Here is a 22,900-nt window from a genome sequence, read left to right as displayed (position 1 = left end):
TGTTCTGAGAGGGATGTGGCGTGCGTCCATCTGTAGTTATAATGAGCAAGTGGCCACATGTCTGACCAAGTTACAGAGCAATGAGCAGGAATGTAGTCAACCGTATGCGCTCTCTGCACTCAACAATGTTCACATTCTAAAGGTGCATCAGCATCGGAGTCCCTTACACCCGCCATCAGTAACGAGTGGGATGCATTCCTCCGCACAGTGTGTGTAGCCCATTATCTGATCCAGTCTGAGGCAGGAGACACAGGGGTAACAGCTTCAGAATGTTTACCTTCTGTTGTACAGGTGGAGAATGCCCATGCAGCATGTCATAGAGTTTACAGCACAGAAAGAGATCCTTCTGCCCATTGTGTCTGTGCTGACCGTCAAACACCGATCTATTCTAAACCCATTTTGCAGCACTTGGTCCAGAGCCTTGTATACTGTGCCATGTTGATCTAAATACTTCTTAAAAGTTGTGAGGGTTCCTGTCTCTGCAACCCTCTAAGGCAGTGACTTCCACATTCCCACCACCCTTGGGTTAAAAGGTTCCCCCTCATATATCCTCAAAACTCCTGCACCTTACCTAAAATCTATGCCCCTGGTTATTGACCCCTTCATCAAGGGGAAAGTACCTTGCTATCCACTCATGATATTACACACCTCAATCAGGTCCACCCTCAGCCTTCTCAATTCCAGGGCAAATAACCCAACCTATTCAGCCTCTCCTGATAGCTGAACACTCCAGGCCAGGCAACATTCTGGTGAATCTCCTCTGCACCCTCTCCAGTGCAATCACTTTCTTTCCATAATGTGGAGACCAGAACTGCACACAATACTCCAGCTGGGGCCTAACCAGCGTTTTATACAGCTCCTGCATAACCTCCCTGCTTTTATATTCTAAGCTTCAGTTAATAAAGCATATCGCATATATATTCCTAGAGGAACGGGTGATTCAGAGGTAATAGAAAGGGTGTAAATCAGAACAATCAATATCATTAGGGAAACGGTACTCGACAAACTATTGGGATTGAGGGCAGCCAAGTCTCGCGGGCCTGGTGGCCGACATCCTAGAGTGTTCAAGGAAGTGGCAGCAGAGACAGTGGATCCATTAGCTCGAATATCCCCAAATTCCCTGCACACGAGAAAGATTCCAGTGGATTGGAAAAATTGCAATGTAACACCCTTTTTCAAAAAGGTAGGGAGACAGAATGTGGCAAATTACATAGTTTGACATCTGTTGTTGGGAAATTGTTAGAATCCATTATTAAAGTGGTGATAATTAATGAATAATAATCACTTATTGTCACAAATAGGCTTCAATTAAGTTTCGGCAAAAAGCCCCTAGTCGCCACATTCCGGCGCCTGTTCGGGGAGGCCGGTATGGGAATTGAACCCGCGCTGCTGGCATTGTTCTGCATTACAGGCCAGCTGTCTAGCCCACTGTGCTAAACCAGGACATTTGGAAAGTAAAACGCAATCAGAGTCAGCATGGTTTTATGAAGGGTAAATCGTGTTTGACAAATTTGCTCGAGTTCTTTGAAGATGTAACAAGCTAAGTGGATAATGGACACCCTGTAGATGTAGTATATCTGGACTTCCGGAAGACATTTGATAAGGTGCCGCACAGAAAGTTAATTCACAAGCTGAGATCACATGGGATTAGGGGTAATTTATTAGCTTGGATAGAAGACTGGCTGACGGACAGGAGACAGAGAGTTGGGGTAAATGGGTCTATTTCTGGTTGGCAAGGTTCAACTAGTGGGGTGCCACAGGGCTCGGTCCTCGGACCCCGGCTATTTACAATGTGTATTAACGACTTGGATACAGAGATAGAGGGTTTATAGTCAAGTTTGCAGCTGACATTAAATTGGGTGGGACAGTAAGTTGCAATGAGGTGGGACAGTAAGTTGCAATGAGGTGGGACAGTAAGTTGCAATGAGGTGGGACAGTAAGTTGCAATGAGGTGGGACAGTAAGTTGCAATGAGGTGGGACAGTAAGTTGCAATGAGGTGGGACAGTAAGTTGCAATGAGGTGGGACAGTAAGTTGCAATGAGGTGGGACAGTAAGTTGCAATGAGGTGGGACAGTAAGTTGCAATGAGGTGGGACAGTAAGTTGCAATGAGGTGGGACAGTAAGTTGCAATGAGGTGGGACAGTAAGTTGCAATGAGGTGGGACAGTAAGTTGCAATGAGGTGGGACAGTAAGTTGCAATGAGGTGGGACAGTAAGTTGCAATGAGGTGGGACAGTAAGTTGCAATGAGGTGGGACAGTAAGTTGCAATGAGGTGGGACAGTAAGTTGCAATGAGGTGGGACAGTAAGTTGCAATGAGGTGGGACAGTAAGTTGCAATGAGGTGGGACAGTAAGTTGCAATGAGGAAATAAGAAGGTTAGGAGAGTGGGCCAAAATGTGGCAGATGGAGTTTAACGTGGATAAGTGTGAGGTCATGCATTTTGGTTGGAAAAAAGGGAAGGCAACTTATTATCTAAATGGAGAGACTTTGGGGTGCTCTGGTGCAGAGGGATCTGGTGGTCCTTGTGCATGTGGCACAGAAAACGAGCATGCAGGTACAGCAGATAATAAAGAAAATGAATGGAATATTGGCATCTATAGCTAAAAGATAAGGAAGTGTAGTTGCAACTGTACAAGGCATTGGTGAGACTGCACCTGGAATATTGTGCACAGTTTTGGTCCCCTTACCTGAGGAAAGATGTAGTGGCATTGGAGGCAGCTCAGAGCAGGTTCACTAGACTGATTCCAGAGATGTTGAGTGCGATCCTCTTGTTGCATTGCACAAGGCAGCTGGAGAAGGTCTGTGGAGCCCTCCCGCGGGCTTCCCGAGAGCCTCCGCACTTTAGTCAAGTCCCGCGAGACCTTGGAGTCGGGAGACCTCTTGGGTGCCATTCCACCTGGTCCCCGTTTGTATGGAGCTGAACGGCGCCCGGCTGCAGCCTCGCTGGGGGAGGGGGGGGGCAGTGGATCTTGCGATGCCGGTGGAGACCGGGTAGTTCGCTAAAGTCGGTTTAAAACCGTCTTCGGTAAATGCCATTTGGTCCCACCCTCCCCGGGAAAGCCGGGAGGCGCAGAGGCTGTCAGGAAGCCCCCAGGAGGACTCTCTGGGGATTCTCCAGCTGCATTGTGCTCTCGCTCAAGGGCAACGCGGCCAGAGAATCACGCCCATGATCTCCCTTTGACAAAACCATGCCGATTATCCTTGATTAATACTCGCCTCTCCATGTGGAGATTAATTCTGTCCTTCTGAGTAGTTTCCTTACCCCTGAAGTTAGACTGTAATTTCCTGCTATTACTACCCAATTTTACTTACAATTCTCACAAGATTTGCCTTCATATCTGCACTTCTATCTCTCCCTGACTGTTTGGGGGCCTATAGTACACGCCCAGCAATGTGATCGGCCCCCATTTGTTACTAAGTTCTACGCATATGGCTTAATTTGAGGAACCTCATCATCCCTGAGTACTGCTGCTCTCCCGCCTCCTCCTCTTTTACCTCTCCCTCTATCGTGCCTGAAATTTCTATACCCTGGGACAATGCCTGGCAGACATTCCCGTAACAGCCTCCCCGAACCGACGCCGGAATGTGGCAACTAGGGGCTTTTCACAGTAACTTCATTTGAAGCCTACTTGTGACAATAAGCAATTTTCATTTTCATTCACATTCCCCCCCACCACCCCAGTCAGCCCTGGCAGTGGCAGGACTAGTAGCCCACGGTCACACCCCTGCAAGTCCTCCCTCCTGTCTCTCCGTCACCGGCCACAGTGCCTGTTTCCCGATTTTTGAAACTACAAGTGAAAGTTGCTGTTGGTAATTCCCCCCGGCGGAGGCAGAGCATCGCAGAGGCCCTGCCGAATCCCGGAGCAGGCCCACTGTTGATGTGCGAACGGCATTTACTGTATGTGCATTGATGCCACTGTCGAGGCATCGGAGCATCGCCAGGCGCCCGCCATAATTTTGGCATCACGACCGAATCTCCGCCCAATCACCTTTCCCGATTTTGGCATCGGCCGATGGAGAATCCCACTCTGGATGTTTTCAAGAAGCGGTAAGTTTTAGCACTTGGGGCAAAGGGGGTCAGAGGATATGGGGGGAAAAGCGGGAACAGGTTACTGAGTTGGGTGGTCAGTCATGATCATAATGGATGACAGAGCAGGAAGGGCCTCCTCCTTCTCCTATTTTCTCTGTTTACATATAGAAAACAGAAAGCTAATATGGCGAGGCAGGCAGAAGAAATGGCTGGCGATTCTGAGCTGGCCCATGAATTTAATCCCCTAATTAAATTGGCACAGCTCATTGCTTGGAGGTTAGAATATATTGCAACAGTGCAGATCAAAGCTCTTGACAGATGGGGATTTCACTCTGTTCTGCAGCCACATCCAGCTGTTACTGCTCAAATGGATATGTTTTTTTTTTTTTATAAATGTTTTATTGAAAATTTTTTCCCAAACAACAATTTTTCCCCTCTTACAAAGCAAACACAACAATAACAATACAGAAATTTTAAACAATACACAAGTAACAAAACCCCTTTATCTTTGACCTAAACTAAACCCCCCCTCTCCCCCCCCCCCCCCCCCCCCTCCCCCTGGGTTGCTGCTGCTGGTCATCTGTCTTCCCTCTAACGTTCCCCTAGGTAGTCGAGAAATGGCTGCCACCGCCTGGTGAACCCTTGAGCCGATCCTCTCAGGGCAAACTTTATCTGCTCCAGTTTAATGAACCCCGCCATATCATTTACCCAGGCCTCCAGTCCGGGGGGTTTCGCCTCCTTCCACATGAGTAGGATCCTGCGCCGGGCTACTAGGGACGCAAAGGCCACAACGTCGGCCTCTTTCGCCTCCTGCACTCCCGGCTCTTCCGCAACTCCAAATAGAGCTAACCCCCAGCCTGGTTTGACCCGGGCCTTCACCACCCGCGAAATCACTCCCGTCACTCCCTTCCAATACCCTTCCAGTGCCGGGCATGCCCAAAACATATGTGCGTGGTTTGCCGGGCTCCCGCCACACCTCCCACATTTGTCCTCCACTCCAAAGAACCTGCTCAATCTTGCTCCCGTTATGTGTGCTCTATGTAGCACCTTAAATTGAATCAGGCTAAGCCTGGCGCATGAGGAAGAGGAATTTACCCTGCTTAGGGCATCAGCCCACATACCCTCCTCTATCTCCTCCCCTAGTTCTTCTTCCCACTTTCCTTTTAGTTCGCCCACCGACTCCTCCCCCTCTTCCCTCATCTCTCGGTAAATCTCTGACACCTTGCCCTCTCCGACCCACACCCCTGAAAGCACCCTGTCCTGTATCCCCTGTGTCGGGAGCAATGGAAATTCCCTCACCTGTTGTCTAGTAAATGCCCTCACCTGCATATATCTCAAGAAATTTCCCCGGGGCAACTTATACTTTTCCTCCAATGCTCCCAAGCTCGCAAAAGTCCCATCTATAAATAAATCTCCCACCCTCCTAATTCCCAACTGGAACCAGCTCTGAAATCCTCCATCCATTCTTCCTGGGGCGAACCTATGGTTGTTCCTGATTGGGGACCCCACCAGGGCTCCCCGCACCCCTCTCTGTCGCCTCCACTGTCCCCAGATATTTAATGTTGCCGCCACCACCGGGTTCGTGGTAAACTTTTTAGGTGAGATCGGTAGCGGCGCCGTCACCAGCGCCTCTAAACTCGTCCCTTTACAGGACTTTCTCTCCAGTCTTTCCCACGCCGCTCCCTCACCCTCCATCATCCATTTACGTATCATTGCCACATTGGCGGCCCAATAGTAATCGCCCAAGTTCGGTAGTGCCAATCCTCCTCTGTCCCTACTACGCTGAAGGAACCCCCTCCTTACTCTCGGAACTTTCCCTGCCCACACGAAGCTCGTGATGCTCCTGTCTATTTTATTAAAAAAGGTCTTAGTGATTAGGATAGGGAGACATTGAAATACAAATAAGAACCTCGGGAGGACCATCATCTTAATTGCTTGCACCCTGCCCGCCAGCGATAGAGGCTGCATGTCCCACCTCTTGAAGTCCTCCTCCATTTGTTCTACCAACCGTGTCAGATTAAGTCTGTGCAAGGTTCCCCAGCTCCTAGCGATCTGAATCCCCAGGTATCGGAAGTTTCTTTCCACTTTCCTTAGAGGCAAGCCTTCTATCTCTCTACTCTGGTCCCCTGGATGTATCACAAATAATTCACTCTTCCCCATGTTTAGCCTATACCCCGAGAAATCCCCGAACCCCCTCAAAATTCGCATAACCTCTATCATTCCCCCCGCTGGGTCCGACACGTATAACAATAGGTCATCCGCATATAACGAGACTCGGTGTTCTTCTCCCCCTCTAATCACCCCTCTCCATTTCCTGGAGTCTCTCAACGCCATGGCCAGAGGTTCAATTGCCAACGCGAACAACAATGGAGACAGCGGGCATCCCTGTCTTGTTCCCCTATATAGTCGGAAATACTCCGATCTATGTCGACCTGTAACTACGCTTGCCGTTGGAGCCCCATAAAGAAGTCTAACCCAGCTAATAAACCCGTTCCCAAACCCAAACCTCCTTAACACTTCCCATAAATACTCCCACTCCACCCTATCAAATGCCTTCTCTGCGTCCATTGCCGCCACTATCTCTGCCTCCCCCTCCACTGGGGGCATCATTATCACCCCTAATAGTCGTCGCACGTTAACATTCAGTTGTCTCCCTTTTACGAACCCTGTCTGGTCTTCGTGCACCACCCCCGGGACACAGTCCTCTATCCTCGATGCCAGTACCTTTGCCAACAATTTGGCGTCCACGTTCAACAATGAAATGGGTCTATAGGACCCGCACTGCAACGGATCTTTATCCCTCTTCAAAATTAACGATATCGTCGCCTCCGACATCGTCGGGGGTAGAGTCCCCCCTTTCCTGGCCTCATTGAACGTCCTCACCATCAACGGGGCCAACAAGTCCACATATTTTCTGTAATACTCCATCGGGAACCCGTCTGGTCCTGGGGCCTTCCCTGCTTGCATGCTTCCCAGTCCCTTAATAACCTCGTCCACCCCAATCGGTGCCCCCAGGCCTACCACCCCCCGCTCCTCCACTTTCGGGAACCTCAATTGGTCCAGGAACTGCCGCATCCCCTCCTCTCCCTCTGGGGGTTGAGACCTATACAGTTCCTCATAGAAGGTCTTGAACACCTCATTTATCTTTCCTGCCCTTCGCACCGTGTCTCTCAAATGGATATGTTGTCCTCAGTAAAGGAAGACTCAAGTATATTTTGTTTTTTACCATGGATCAATCAAAGTGTTCATCTGTTAATCCTTTGCCAGCAGCCCTCTAAATCCTTCTCTCTTGTATACACCACACTGGTCGCATTGGCAGGTACCATCCACCCTTCCTTGTTGGCTGCTGAGAGTGAGCTTCTGCTCTGAGAGATTTATTAAGATGACTAATATTGATTCCGAGAGGTACGAGGCAGTGATTTCCTCTTGGGGGCGGCACGGTAGCACAGTGGTTAGCACTGTCGCTTCTCAGCACCAGCGTCCCGGGTTCGATGCCCGGCTTGGGTCACTGTCTGTGTGGGTTTCCTCCGGGTGCTCCGGTTTCCTCCCACGAGTCCCGAAAGACGTGCCTGTTAGGTGAATTGGCCATTCTGAATTCTCCCTCCGTGTACCCGAACAGGCGCCGGAATGTGGCGACTAGGGGCTTTTCACAGTAACTTCATTGCAGTGTTAATGTAAACCTACTTGTGACAATAAAGATTATTATTATTATTGCCCATGCTTCCTGACCAAACAACAGCTCTGCGATGGAAGGTGGTCAATCAATTAGTGAGAGGGTGAATTGTGACGAGGATGCAGGGATCCTACAGCAAGATCTGGACAGGTTGGGCGAGCGGGCAAACCAATGGCAGATGCAGTATAATTTGGATACGTGTGAGGTAATTTACTTTGGAAGCAAAAACAGGAAGGCAGATTACTACCTGAATGGTTGTAAATTGGGAGAGGGGAGTGTGCAGCGGGACCTGGGTGTCCTTGTGCACCATTCGCTGAAGGTAAGCATGCAGGTGCAGCAGGCGGTAAAGAAGGCTAATGGTATGTTGGCCTTCATTGCGAGAGGTTTCGAGTATAGAAGCAGGGATGTGTTGCTGCAATTGTACAGGGCCTGGGTGAGGCCACACCTGGAGTATTGTGGGCAGTTTTGGTCTCCTTCGCTGAGGAAGGATGTTCTTGCTCTCGAGGGAGTGCAGCGAAGGTTTACCAGACTGATCCCAGGGATGGCAGGACTGTCATATGAGGAGAGATTGACGAGGTTGGGATTGTTCTCGCTGGAGTTCAGAAGAATGAGGGGGGATCTCATAGAGACTTATAAAATTCTAACAGGACTAGACAGGGTAGATGCAGGGAAGATGTTACCAATGATGGGTGTGTCCAGAACCAGAGGTCACAGCCTGAGGATTCAGGGTAAACCATTTCGGACAGAGATAAGGAGACAATTCTTCACCCAAAGAGTGGTGAGCCTGTGGAATTCATTCCCACAGGAAGTAGTTGATGCTAAAACTTTGAATATATTCAAGAGGCGGCTGGATATAGCACTTGGGGAGAATGGGATCAAAGGCTATGGGGAGAAAGCAGGATTAGGCTATTGAGTTGGATGATCAGCCATGATCATGATGAATGGCGGAGCAGGCTCGAAGGGCCAAAAAGGCCTCCTCCTGCTCCTATCTTCTACGTGTCTACGTATAATTACTCAGGATTGTCCTGGATTTTCTGATTAAGCAGCCCTGGAAAAACATCACGAGGTTGTTAAACAGAAAGTCAGTGTTGTCAACATCTTGTATGGAACAAGTTTATTTATTAGCAATGAGAATATTGCTGAAGGGGGAGCATCATTTTCCAAACGTGATTGAGGATCTGGTTGGGATGGGTAGCCATGAGGAAGCAGGAAGTGTGGGGCCTCTGTGCATGGCCGATAGGAGCAGGTCTCCATGAGAATAGACATGTCAGATTACCAATGGGGCAAGGTGATTGGAGGGAAAGTGATGAAACCTTCAGTAATTTGTCCAATCAGAGTTGGGAACGTGATGAATATAGGAACTTGTCATATTTGACATTTTGTTCAGAAATGTTCGTAAACACCTGGGATCAAACACATGCAGGCAGTGTGTCTGCTAAAGGAGTCGGAAAGTGAGGTAATCATTGATTTTAACTATTTACTTGCGTACAGAGAGATGGCTAATGGAATATTGTTTATGTTTTTGCAGGTTTGCTGGGGTGCAGATAATTTGAGGGATGGTGTTTAGCCCAAGCTAAGCAGGTCATGGGAAATCTTAGTGCGATACGGATAATGTAATAAATGGGAGGAGCCCAGTTGCCAGTTTTGCCATAGGATTTGAGTCTAAGACAGAAGGATTTTCAGGTTGTTCCTGAAAGGGTCTCTCTCCAAAGGTCTGCACAGAGAACAGCTTTTACCCTGATTGTTAACTTTATTTATGAGTGGATTTTGAATTGTATTGGGTTGCTTAGTTGGAATATATATAATGATAGTGTAGAAAGTGAGCAAAGTTTTTCCTCAAAGTTTTTCATAGAATACCTACAGTGCAGAAGGAAGTCATTTGGCCCATCGAGTCTACACCGACGATTCAAAAGAGCACCCTGCCTAGGCTCAATCCCCAGCCCTATTCCTGCAACCACACCCTGAGAGGAGATTTAGCAGGACCCATCCACCTAACCTGTGGGAGGAAACCGAAGCACCTGGAGGCGCGGGGAGAAGGTGCAGACTCCACACAGGCAGTAACCGAGGTCAGAATTGAACCGGGGTCCCTGGCGCTGTGAGGCAGCTGTGCCAACCACTGTGCAGCATGCCACCCCGTGTCGCATTCTCTCACCCCAACAAGCCAAACATTTGCAGGATAGGTGGATTGGCCACACTAAATTGCCCCTTAATTGGAAAAAATAAAAGGGTCAGGACAGAGGGAGTGCTGCATTGTCAGAGGGTCAGTACTGAGGGACTGCTGCACTGTCAGAGGGTCAGTACTGAGGGAGTGCCGCACTGTCAGAGGGTCAGTACTGAGGGAGTGCTGCACTGTCAGAGGGTCAGTACTGAGGGAGTGCTGCACTGTCAGAGGGTCAGTACTGAGGGAGTGCTGCACTGTCAGAGGGTCAGTACTGAGAGAGTGCCGCACTGTCAGAGGGTCAGTACTGAGGGACTGCTGCACTGTCAGAGGGTTAGTGCTGAGGGAGTGCTGCACTGTCAGGGGGTCAGTACTGAGGGAGTGCTGCACTGTCAGAGGGTCAGTACTGAGGGAGTGCTGCACTGTCAGAGGGTCAGTACTGAGGGAGTGCCGCACTGTCAGAAGGTCAGTACTGAGGGAGTGCTGCACTGTCAGAGGGTCAGTTCTGAGGGAGTGCTGCACTGTCAGAGGGTCAGTACTGAGGGGAGAGCTGCACGTCAGAGGGTCAGTACTGAGGGAGTGCCGCACTGTCAGAAGGTCAGTACTGAGGGAGTGCTGCACTGTCAGAGGGTCAGTTCTGAGGGAGTGCTGCACTGTCAGAGGGTCAGTACTGAGGGGAGAGCTGCACGTCAGAGGGTCAGTACTGAGGGAGTGCCGCACTGTCAGAGGGTCAGTACTGAGGGAGTGCTGCACTGTCAGAGGGTCAGTACGGAGGGAGTGCTGCACTGTCAGAGGGTCAGTACTGAGGGAGTGCTGCACTGTCAGAGGGTCAGTACTGAGGGAGTGCTGCACTGTCAGAGGGTCAGTACTGAGGGAGTGCCGCACTGTCAGAGGGTCAGTACTGAGGGAGTGCTGCACTGTCAGAGGTCAGTACTGAGGGAGTGCCGCACTGTCAGAGGGTCAGTACTGAGGGAGTGCTGCACTGTCAGAGGGTCAGTACTGAGGGAGTGCCGCACTGTCAGAGGGTCAGTACTGAGGGAGTGCTGCACTGTCAGAGGGTCAGTACTGAGGGAGTGCTGCAGTGTCACTGAAACATCTGGAACATCTGGTGATTGGCCATCTAATCTGGCATCTCTGTGGCATGTATGGGTCCGTAACATGCCCAGTACGTCTGCTGCTCTGCCACCTAGTGCGACTCCTCCTCTCCCTCTGTCACCCGGAGAGTGGGTTGGATTCTCCCAAAATGGGGCTATGTCCCCGTGCCGGAATAAAAACACTGGCGTTTCATGCCAGACTTTCCTTTAATAAATTTACAGCTATTCACCTACCTGCAGGGGAGAAAGCAGGGCCCCAGAGTGCTGCTCAGCCTCTCATATGCACCCCCGCACCTCCAGTTGCGAGTCTACACATGCGCCAGGCGGCGATCACAATCAGCCGTGCCGAACGCGATGCCGGACTCTGACCACGGACCTGGACCAACAAAGAAAGTCCCAACGATGTGCCCCACGCCGCTCGATCTAACCAGCCCGATCACCACCCCGGCCGCCCATCAGGGCCGCCCCGGTACGTGATCCCTCCGTCCCCCACCAGGGCGGCCTCGGACTGAGTCCCGACCGGCCAGACGTGGTTAGGGACCGGAGCATCGCTGGGAGGACCTCTGGCAATGGCCCCCTAGCCACTCCGCGTAAACGGCACGCGAGCGATTCTCTGGGGACCGGAGACCCGCGGGAGCGGCGTCAGGCCCGATTCTCACGTAAAAGTGGATTCTCCGCCCCCACGCCAAACTTTAGAGCGAGGCTGCGGAGAATCCAGACAGTGTGTCTCCTCCTCTCTGTCTGCCACCCAGACAGCGTGTCTCCTCCTCTCTGTCTGTCACCCAGACAGCGTGTCTCCTCCTCTCTGTCTGTCACCCAGAGAGCGTGCACACATTGTGCCTGCTTAGGCTGAACAAAATAAGTGATGCCATTCTCTGATTCAGGGAAATCTGATCAAGCTGCTTAGTTTAAATTTTAAACAATGCTTGGCAGATAACTGTCAATCACTATCAACTAGTGCATTCTCCATAGCAATGTCTCTACCAATCCGAGTCAACTTTACAACGAATCGACACTCTCTTCTCACACAGTAGAAATTGTTGTTTCCCCTTTTCCTGGTTGTTGTGAAGTTTGCTGATATGTCTCAGAGAAAACACTTTGACACTCAGCAACGATAGAACAGAGAGAGAGTGGGGAGAGAGGCAGAGAGAGAGAGAGAGGCAGAGAGGGAGAGGCAGAGAGAGGGAGAGTGGGGAGAAATGGGAGAAGGGAGAGAGAGTGGGGAGAGAGAGAGAGAGTGGGGAGAGAGAGATGCAGAGAGGCGGAGAGAGGGAGAGAGGCGGAGAGAGGGAGAGTGGGGAGAAATGGGAGAAGTGAGAGAGAGTGGGGAGAGAGAGTGGGGAGAGAGAGAGATGCAGAGAGAGAGAGAGAGAGAGAGGCGGAGAGAGGGAGAGTGGGAAGAAGAGGGAGAGGGGAGAGATTTGGGAGGAGAGGCAGCGAGGGATTATTGGGGAGGGGACGGAGAGAGTGAGAAGAGATTAGAGAGGAGAGAGAGAGAGAATGAGTGAGTGAGAGAATTAACCCAACAGAAACTAATTTCCATGAAATTTCATTTGATATAATTAAAATAATTTCTGCCTGCCTTGGTGACATTTCCACAGAAAGCACACCTGCCACTCACATGTTTGCGTCTTATCTTGCTCCTGCCGCCCCTGATCCTGCCGAACAGTGTCCGAGGCTCCTTCCACACCACTGGGAATAAGCTGTCATCCGCAGAAATGCTTTTCCGCAGGGGAGATCTGTGTGAGTTTCCCCAGGAATCAGAGTGACCGAAACAGTAGTTCACCTGCCCTGCTCCGTGGGAGTTTGCTATCTTGTCATTTGTCCCTGGTTGGTAACCTGTGGGAGGAACAATATACTGATAATGATCATCAATATCCCCTGGGGACAGTCAGCTGCTGCTCAGGGACTATTCCACTGGATTACATTGCTGCTCTCACTAACAGAACCAAACCTTCAGCCATTTGAGATTCTCAGCTGCAGCCCACCGCATTGAGAGGATAGAGTGTGTTTGCTCCATTAAGATAGAGAAACAAATAATCCATACAAACTAATAAAAATTCGGAAAAGGGATCACAAGTTCCTGACTAAAGGTTTCAGGAGAATTCAACTCTGAACACAGGAAGGCAGGTTCACCCAAGGTTCGGCTGACGTTGAGAATTTTAACCATGCTTTTGGATTTTTAAAAGCCACATGAGAGAGCACTTGGAGCCAGGAAGGAACAGCAACCTCTGACAGTGCAGCACTCCCTCAGTACTGACCCTCTGACAGTGCAGCACTCCCTCAGCACTGACCCTCTGACAGTGCAGCACTCCCTCAGCACTGACCCTCTGACAGTGCAGCACTCCCTCAGTACTGACCCTCTGACAGTGCAGCACTCCCTCAGTACTGACCCTCTGACAGTGCAGCACTCCCTCAGTACTGACTCTCTGACAGTGCGGCACTCCCTCAGTACTGACCCTCTGACAGTGCGGCACTCCCTCAGTACTGACCCTCTGACAGTGCGGCACTCCCTCAGTACTGACCCTCTGACAGTGTGGCACTCCCTCAGTACTGACCCTCTGACAGTGCGGCACTCCCTCAGTACTGACCCTCTGACAGTGTGGCACTCCCTCAGTACTGACCCTCTGACAGTGCGGCACTCCCTCAGTACTGACCCTCTGACAGTGCAGCACTCCCTCAGTACTGACCCTCTGACAGTGCAGCGCTCCCTCAGTACTGATCCTCTGACAGTGCGGCACTCCCTCAGTACTGACCCTCTGACAGTGCAGCACTCACTCAGTACTGACCCTCTGACAGTGCAGCACTCCCTCAGTACTGACCCTCTGACAGTGCGGCACTCCCTCAGTACTGACCCTCTGACAGTGCGGCACTCCCTCAGTACTGACCCTCTGACAGTGCAGCACTCCCTCAGTACTGACCCTCTGACAGTGCAGCACTCCCTCAGTACTGACCCTCTGACAGTGCGGCACTCCCTCAGTACTGACCCTCTGACAGTGCAGCACTCCCTCAGTACTGACCCTCTGACAGTGCGGCACTCCCTCAGTACTGACCCTCTGACAGTGCGGCACTCCCTCAGTACTGACCCTCTGACAGTGCAGCACTTGTCTCAGCTCTGCTACCTTCAGAGTGAGAAATCTGAAGTTTGATGAGGGGGTAAATACACAAGAGTTTTATTTCTGACTTCTGTTATTAAGCAATGATGTGGAGATGCCGGCGTTGGACTGGGGTGAGCACAGTACGAAGTCTTACAACACCAGGTTAAAGTCCATCAGGTTTGTTTCGATGTCACTAGAGCTTTCGGAGCACATTCACCTGAGGAAGGAGCAGCGCTCCGAAAGCTAGTGATTCGAAACAAACCTGATGGACTTTAACCAGGCGTTATAAGACTTCTTACTGTTATTAAGTAAGAGTGAGAGTAAATGCCAGTGTGGGTTTTGGAGAGGAATATATCTTGTGTCTGAGAGTGAGCATGTTGTGAGTGTGAGTGTGTCAGTAACATGAGTGTGTTGTGAGTGTGTGTGTCGAGAGTTTGATTGCGTTTTGAGTGAATGAGTGTTGTGACAGAGAGATTGTTGTGAATTTGAACATGAGCGTGTTGTGTGAGTGTATTGTGAGTGTGTTGTGAGTGTGAGTAAGTTGTGAGTGTGAGCATGTTGTGAGTGTTATGAGTATGAGTAAATTCTGAGTGTGAGCGTGTTGTGCATATGAGTGTTATGAGTATGCACGTGTTGTGAGTGTGAGCATGGTGTGAGTGTGAGTGTGTTGCCTGTATGAGCGTTGTGATTATATGAGTGTTTTGAGTGGGAGCGTGTTTTGAGTGGGAGCGTGTTGTGAGTGAGAATGTGTTGCGAGTGCGACCCTGTTATGAGTGTGAGCAGGTTCTGTATATGAGTGTTGTGAGTGTATGAGTATTGTGAGTGTGAGCAGGTTGCGAGTGTGAACATGAGTGTGAGTATGTTGTGAGCATGAGTATGTTGCGAGTGTGAACGTGTTGTGAGTCTGAGCGTGTTTTGAGTGTGTGCATATTGCAAGTATGAGTATTTTGTGAGTGTGAGCGTGTTGCGAGTGTGAGTGTGTTGCAAGTGTGAGCATATTGTGAGTGTATGATGTGAGTGTGAGCGTGTTGTGAATGTGGGCTTGTTGTGAGTGTGTGCGAGTGAGCATGTTGTGAGTGTGAGCGTACTGTGAATTTATGATGTGAATGTGAGCGTGTTGAGTGTGAGCGTGTGTGTGTTGAGTGTGAGCATGTTGTGTGTATGAGTATTATGAGTGTGAGTCGGTTCTGAGTGTGAGCATGTTGTGCATATGAGTGTTGTGAGCGTATGAGTGTTATGAGTATGCACGTGTTGTGAGTGTGAGCATGGTGTGAGTGTAAGAATGTTGTCTGTATGAGTGTTGTGATTATATGAGTGTTGTATGAGCTTGTTATGAGTATGAGCATGTTGCGAGTGTGAGCGTGTTGTGTATATGAATGTTGTGAGTGTATGAGTGTTGCACTGTGAGCTTGTTGCGAGTATGTTGCGAGTGTGAGAATATTGTGAGTATGAGCATGTATTAAGTGTGGGCGCGTTGCGAGTGTGGGCGCGTTGCGAGTGTGGGCGCGTTGCGAGTGTGGGCGCGTTGCGAGTGTGGGCGCGTTGCGAGCGCGGGCGCGTTGCGAGCGCGGGCGCGTTGCGAGCGCGGGCGCGTTGCGAGCGCGAGAATATTGTGAGTCTGAGCATGTATTAAGTGTGGGCTCGTTGCGAGCGTGGGCGCGTTGCGAGTGTGGGCGCGTTGCGAGTGTGGGCGCGTTGCGAGTGCGGGCGCGTTGCGAGTGTGGGCGTGTTGTAACACTCTAACACGCTCACACTCCTGAATGTTGAATTAAGCACATCATTGACTGAATGACTGGTTAATATTCACTTTGGTGAGACAGGCAGAGGTGGTTAGCAGATGTGATCCTTCCCCAGTCACAATGGGAATGTGGTTGTGAACAACATTAACTCTCTCACGCTACAGAGGAGTGAAGCTGTCGGCTCCCCAGAAGGACAGCGACGAAAGGAACAGAATGTTCATGGGGAACCACTCAATGTGCGAAAATTCTGCGTCAGTCCTTGGGACCGGAGACTGAACTCGAGGATTCTCTCTGTGCGCCTACTTCATTCAATTTAGTTCAGTAACAGTTCAATTAAAATTGAAGCAAGTTCCAATTATTACCAGTGAACAATCATCTAATTACTGACAGTGAGGGTGAGTGACCAGCTCAGAGAGAATCTGTCATCTCACTGTAACCTGACACAATCCACATGAAATATTTAGTCCATTACTATAGGAACAGGACAAAGACCTGGATAGAGCTGGCAATGAGTGTGACTGTCTGTCACACACACACACACACACACACATTCTGACTGCCACTGCAGAATGGAACATAACCCTCCCTCACCCACACAGCCCCTAAACTGTGCTATACCCGCCCGGCAACTGAATTCTCCACTCCAAACAATCTAATTCACGTAATTTTCAATCCCGGAGGATTGTGGATGCACACGCTTTGGCTATTTTTTAAGCACAAGACAGACAGTTTTGAGATGTGAGGACTGGAGGAGAAAGTAAAGTTGGAGACGGTCAGAGTGAATGATGGGACATATTCAATAGGCTGAATTCCTTACTCCTTCTCGTCTTGTTATGTATTTTAATGGAGCAGTGTAGAGGCAGCTTTATTTTGTATCTAACCCCGTGCTGTACCTGTCCAGGGAGTGTTTGATGGGGACAGTGTAGAGGGAGCTTTACTCTGTACCTAACCCCGTGCTGTACCTGTCCTGGGAGTGTTTGATGGGGACAGTGTAGAGGGAGCTTTACTCTGTATCTAACCCCGTGCTGTACCTGTCCTGGGAATTTTTGATGGGGACAGTGCAGAGGGAGGTTTACTCCGTATCTAAACCCGTGCTGTACCTGTCCTGGGAGTGTTTGATGGGGACAGTGCAGAGGGAGATTTACTCTGTATCTAACCCCGTGCTGCACCTGTCCTGGGAGTGTTTGATGGGGACAGTGTAGAGGGAGCTTTACTCTGTATCTATCCCCATGCTGTACCTGTCCTGGGAGTGTTTGATGGGGACAGTGTAGAGGGAGCTTTACTCTGTATCTATCCCTGTGCTGTACCTGTCCTGGGAGTGTTTGATGGGGACAGTGTAGAGGGAGCTTTACTCTGTATCTAACCCCGTGCTGTACCTGTCCTGGGAGTGTTTGATGGGGACAGTGTAGAGGGAGCTTTACTCTGTATCGAACCCCGTGCTGTACCTGTCCTGGGAGTGTTTGATGGGGACAGTGTCGATGGCGCTTTACTCTGTATCTAACCCCGTACTGTACCTGTCCTGGGAGTGTTTGATGGTGACAGAGGGAGCTTTACTCTGTATCTAACCCCGTGCTGTACCTGTCCTGGGAGTGTTTGATGGGGACAGTGTAGAGGGAGCTTTACTCTGTATCTAACCCTGTGCAGTACCTGTCCTGGGAGTGTTTGATGAGAACAGTGTCGATCGAGCTTTACTCTGTATCTAGCCAGGTGAACGCTGGGTGTCCAAAGACTTGGCCAAACGGCTATTCTCTGCCCTGTAACAGGTGGTGATTGGATCCTATCCCAGTGGGATGGTTCTCAGAGACCTGAGGGAGCGGTTGGGTGCGAGACACAGAAAGACAAGGACCTGCTCTCTCTCTCTCTGGAAAGGCTGTGCGTTCTGTATTTTGAAACTGCAGAGAATCTGAATAAATGAACCTACAGGAAAATTGTTACAGACTGCAGGCAAAGACCAGGGCGGGGTTCTCCACTGGCCGACGCCGAAATCGGGAAAAGCGATTGGGCGGAGGTTCCAATGTCAAAATCGCGGCGGCGGCCGATTTCACGGCAAATCGCAATTCTCCAGCACCTTGACAGCGGCGTCAATGCATTCCAGAACGCACGTACAGTAAACACCGTTTGTATATGATTAGTGGGCCCGACCCGGTATTCTCCGGGGCCTCCGCGATTCTCCACCTCCAATGGGCTGAATTCCTGACATCGAGGTTCATTATGCTCTTAAACCGGCGTCAGGGCTGATGAAAGGAGAGAGAGGAGGTAGGACACGGAGAGGAGCGACTGTGGGCGGCTGGGCTGGATACAGGCCAGGCTGGCTGTGGTATGGGGGGGCCCTGCCAGGTCCGGGGGCGGGGTGGGGGTGGGGGTGGGGGTAGGTGACTGGGGAACAGGCAGGGTGGCCGGGGTGACTCCCATGGGACTGGGGCGATGTCCAGGTACGAACCACCATTGCCATGGAGGGGGCAGCAGCGGAGGGGGCAGCAGCGGAGGGGGCAGCAGTGGAGGGGGCAGCTGCCCAGGGTGTAGAGCCGGCCGCCCAACAGACCGAGGAGGAGGAGGTGAGAAGGAGGCGCCGCGTGAGGCTCCCTGTGTACCGGCAGCGCCTGACTTTCGAAGACCTGCCGGACCGGGCATGCCGTTGGAGACTCCGGCTGAGCTGAGGGACTGTGCGACACATCTGCCAGATGATGGCACACCTGGCACCGCGGGGGTATGGGGGAGGACACCCGCTCCCGGTGGCCGTCAAGGTGACGGTCGCCCTGAAAATTTACGTCACGGGGTCCTTTCAGGCGTCTGGTGGGGACCCGTCTGGGATCTCACACAGCTCGGTGCACACGTGCATTCCTGCCCTTTATGCCCAGGCAGAGCAATACATTCATTTCAATGTGGACTGGGCCCACCAGGATGCCAGGGCAGTAGGGTTCGCTGCCATTGCAGGGATGCCCCGGGTCCAGGGGGTGATCAACGGGATGCATGTCCCCCTATGGGCACCTGCAGATGACAGGTCGCTCTACACAGCCTGAAAGGGGTTCCACTCGATGAATGTGCAGCTGATATGTGGCCATCAGATGCGCATCATGCACGTCTGCTCCTGATACCCGGGCAGTGCGCTCGTCGCCTTCAACCTGGCATGTTTGAGACACCCCTCCGGATGGGGGTTGGCTCCTGCGTGACAGGGGTTATCTATTGCTGTTGTCGCTGATGACAGCTATCTGGATGCCACAGACCGATGCTGAGACCCGCTACGACGACGCCCATACAGCAGGAGTGGAGGCGGCCTGCTGTGATTCCCGCCCTGCGACCTGGGTCCCGTTGACGGGCATCATCTGAGGCGACTGGGCCTGGATGGGCGCCGTGGCTGCTCGGTTGTCCCAGGTGGCGTGGTGCCGCCCTTTTTTGTTTGCTGCCCACCAAATGTGCCTTGGCAGGAGGGGGGAGTCCGAGGTGCTGCGATGTTCTGGCACCTCCCCTGCAGGAGTCACCAGCAGGGGCGCCATCACCTCCTCCTCCCTTGGGGTACCCGATGGCCCCCGGGCTAATCCATAGGATGGGGGTGCATGCAGATCTATCCCATGCGGTTACCCCGCCACATGGCGCTGCCAATCCTGGAGGCTTGCTCTGTTCTCAACGAGAATCTGCATAATCGCAGCCATGGAGCACAGGGAGTGGATCATCTCTGCCTGGGACTGCGCCACATCACGCTGCAATTGTGCCACCACCTTCTGTGGCTGTGTCACATCAGCCAGTGACTGGGCCATCTCCCTCTGAGACTGGAACACCTCCCTCTGGGCAATGCCGCCAGTGTTCTCAGCCATGGCCTGCTGTGACTGGGCCACGCTGAGAAGCGCCGCTGCAATGTCCAGGCGGCTGTGGCACATGGCTGCCTGTGAGAGGGCAGCCCTGTCCTGGGCCTCGACCACCGCCCACACTGAATGCCCCAGGCCTTGGACACGCTGATCCACAGCTGAAACCCTCACCTCCACTGCGGACGCCACCCGTGCGGTGTTGGCCTGGGTGGCACGTACGGTCATCACCACTTTCCGCTCCTCCAACTGCATCTACAGGTGCTGGATACTCGTGTAGCAACCCCTCATGTAGCCACTGGCTCTGTGACTGCAGCTCCACAATTGATGGAGATGTCTGTACCAGAAGCCCAATACACCTCCGGACGGCAGCCAGTCCTGGGGTCGTCGTCCCCCCCCCCCCCCCGACTGGCCAGCCCCTCGGGAGTTCCCACCTCCACCTGCTGTACTGGGCTGACTGTGTGGAGCGCACCAGATAGTGTCCCAGGAGCCTGCTCACTAAAGTGCCCAACCGAGTTGAGTGTCTCTGGGATGGGGAGGGTATTGGAGACGCTGTGACAGAAAGTCCATGTCATCCTGGACTCGAGCTCGGTGGTGTCTTGGATCTCGGGTCGAGGGCTGCTGCCCAGGCTACTCTCCCCGTCACTGCTTGGCACACAGGGTGGCTCCGGCAGTGGCACAGGTTTGGGGTGGGGGGTACACAGGCTGCTGGCCGGGGGGGGGGGGGGCTTCGGTGAGGGCTGGGGGGACTGGTGGGAGGGTCTCCAGGGGGACACTATTTGGCCGGCCAGGTCCGCGCGTGACCAGTGCCATGTTGTACGGTGCGACCGCTGCAGGTCACTGCCGTGCGCATGAACGGTCACGGACCCGGCAATTCTCCGGCCGTCTCTGTCGGGAATGGCGGGAGTTTCGCTTGGCGCGGCTGCTAGCCCCCCACCTGCCGGAGATTCGGTGCAGGGGTGGCGCCGCCTATTTCATTGGAAAACTAGAAACTTCCTCCGGACATAGAGCTGGATTCTCCGCTTTTGCGGCTATGTCCGGAGCATGTACCTAGTTTTATGACCAAAAGTCAGCGGGGGCCCCGCTCCGATGCTCCGCCCGGCGGCAGCCCCGCTCCGATGCTCCGCCCGGCGGCAGCCCCGCTCCGATGCTCCGCCCGGCGGCGGCTCCGCTCCGATGCTCCGCCCGGCGGCAGCCCCGCTCCGATGCTCCGCCCGGCGGGGGGCTAGCAGCCGTGCCACGTAAAGCCCCCGGCTTCACCTGCTGATGCGGATGGAGAATGGCCGGGTCCGTGGCCGCGCAGGCGCACGGCGGGGACCTGCGGCGGTTGCGCCGTACAACATGGCGCAGGCCACGCGCTGACCCGGCCTGCCAGATAGTGCCCCTCTGTAACCCCCTCGCCCGCCCCCCCCGGACCAGCCCCACTCACCCCTCCAGCCCCCGCCGAAGCCCCCCCAGCCAGCTGTCATGTGAGAGTACCTTTAAGAAATGGGTGTTTACTACTGCAGTGATGTCAGAGAGGGGGTGGAGCTGGGCTGTCTGTCAGCGTTTTACTTTCGCTTTAGGCTTTTTGCTGCAGGGTGGGTTTGGTTTCATTTTAGTTTTGGAGAAGCTGTGATCACAGCAGGCTGTGTGTGAATCTCTGCAAGCTTATGAGTGTCCATTTGCTGATTTCAACGTGGTAACTGTTCTCAGTAATGAAGTTAAGCCTGATGTCTTTCTGTTAAAAGGTGTTTTTAAGTCTTATGGGTGTTTAAAGGAAAGTAAGAATTACTTAGTGTTGTATTCTTTGGGGGTTGTATTTGAATTAATGGTTGCTAAGATGTTCACTGTATGTTTTAAAAGGTTAACTTGAGTTCATAGAATAAACATTGTTTTGCATTAAAAAATACTTTTCCATTTCTGCTGTACCACACCTGTAGAGTGGGCCGTGTGCTCCCCGTACCACAATCTAGTAAAAGTTGTGGCTCAGGGGAACTCCATGATCCACTTTGGGGTTCTCTAAACCCTGGCCAAGAGCACAGTGGAATGGCTCACCCCACGCCGCTGTGGCAGCACTGGACACAGTCCGCAGCCGCAACACAGTCCGCAGCCGCAACACAGTCCGCAGCCGCAACACAGTCCGCAGCCGCAACACAGTCCGCAGCCGCAACACAGTCCGCAGCCGCAACACAAACTCCCCGAACATTGAGAGGACACGTGGCCGACGCCGTGGGGAAGTTGGCCCATCAGGGGCGGTGCACCGGGGAGGGCCGTAGGTGACGTCCTGAGGCCGTCCCAATGGCGTGTACTCAGTGATAACGGTGTTTCTGAGGGGGCGGTGCATCCGGGAAATGGCACCGCCCCTGATTTCAGGGTCAAAACGGATTCTCCGGCCAATTGCCAAACGTGATTTGGCGTCGGCAATCGGAGAATGTTGCCCATAGCCTCAAAATCAGAGAATCCAGCCTGTAGTCTCAGGAACGGAGAATCCTGCCGCAGAACTCTATCGCTCTCTCCAGAAAGGCTGTGAGTGCCGTATTGCTGAAAGTACAGAGACCTGAATTAATCTACAGTAAAACCATTCAACTGAAACCAAAGTTTGAAGAGGAGTAAGATGCTGGAGACTACCATCTGAAAGATTCATTTTCTTTTTCCTTCTTTTTACCCCTTTCTTACCCTTTGTGTGTGTCTGTCTTGTGGGTGTGTGGGTGTTTTTTTGGGGGGGAGGGGGAGTTAGGAATTACATAATAGTTAACCAGTTGGATTTTCAGCATATTTCATTATACTTACAAACCTGGTGACTGTAATTATTGGGCAGCCAAGGGGCAAAGACTTTGGGTATTTTTTTATGAATTATTCATTAATTCACTTGTGTTGTGACTCCGGGGCCTGTGGGACTGGAGTTGACCGTGCTCTGGCCCAGGATGATTGTGTTGGGACTCCGGGGTCTGTGGGACAGGGATTGACCGTGCTCTGGCCCAGGATGATTGTGTTGGGACTCCGGGGTCTGTGGGACTGGCATTGACTGTGCTCTGGCCCAGGATGATTGTGTTGTGACTCCTGGGCCTGTGGGACTGGGATTGACCGTGCTCTGGCCCAGGATAATTGTGTTGGGACTCCGGGGCCTGGGGGACTGGGATTGGCCGTGCTCTGGCCCAGGATGATTGTGTTGGGACTCCGGGGCCTGTGGGACTGGGATTGACCGTGCTCTGGCCCAGGATGATTGTGTTGTGACTCCGGGGTCTGTGGGACTGGGATTGACTGTGCTCTGGCCCAGGGTGATTGTGTTGTGACTCCGGGGCCTGTGGGACTGGGATTGACCGTG

The 22,900-nt window shown here is 52.2% G+C and overlaps 1 protein-coding gene across 1 annotated transcript in view; it reads right to left on the bottom strand.

Annotated features, from left to right (window-relative positions):
• Positions 1 to 22,900, bottom strand: part of ankfn1a (ankyrin repeat and fibronectin type III domain containing 1a) — a 347,506-nt gene that overhangs the window by 270,305 nt on the left and 54,301 nt on the right. The window contains exon 5 of the mRNA XM_072483882.1: positions 12,578 to 12,795. Within this exon, the coding sequence (XP_072339983.1) occupies positions 12,578 to 12,795 (218 nt within the window). The remainder of the gene's footprint in view (positions 1 to 12,577; positions 12,796 to 22,900) is intronic.

This window comes from Scyliorhinus torazame, chromosome 18, assembly GCF_047496885.1.
Source record: "Scyliorhinus torazame isolate Kashiwa2021f chromosome 18, sScyTor2.1, whole genome shotgun sequence".
Lineage (NCBI taxonomy): Eukaryota > Metazoa > Chordata > Chondrichthyes > Carcharhiniformes > Scyliorhinidae > Scyliorhinus > Scyliorhinus torazame.
The sequence above is the reverse complement of the archived record's forward strand: the minus strand, read 5'-3'. Positions and strand labels throughout refer to the sequence as shown.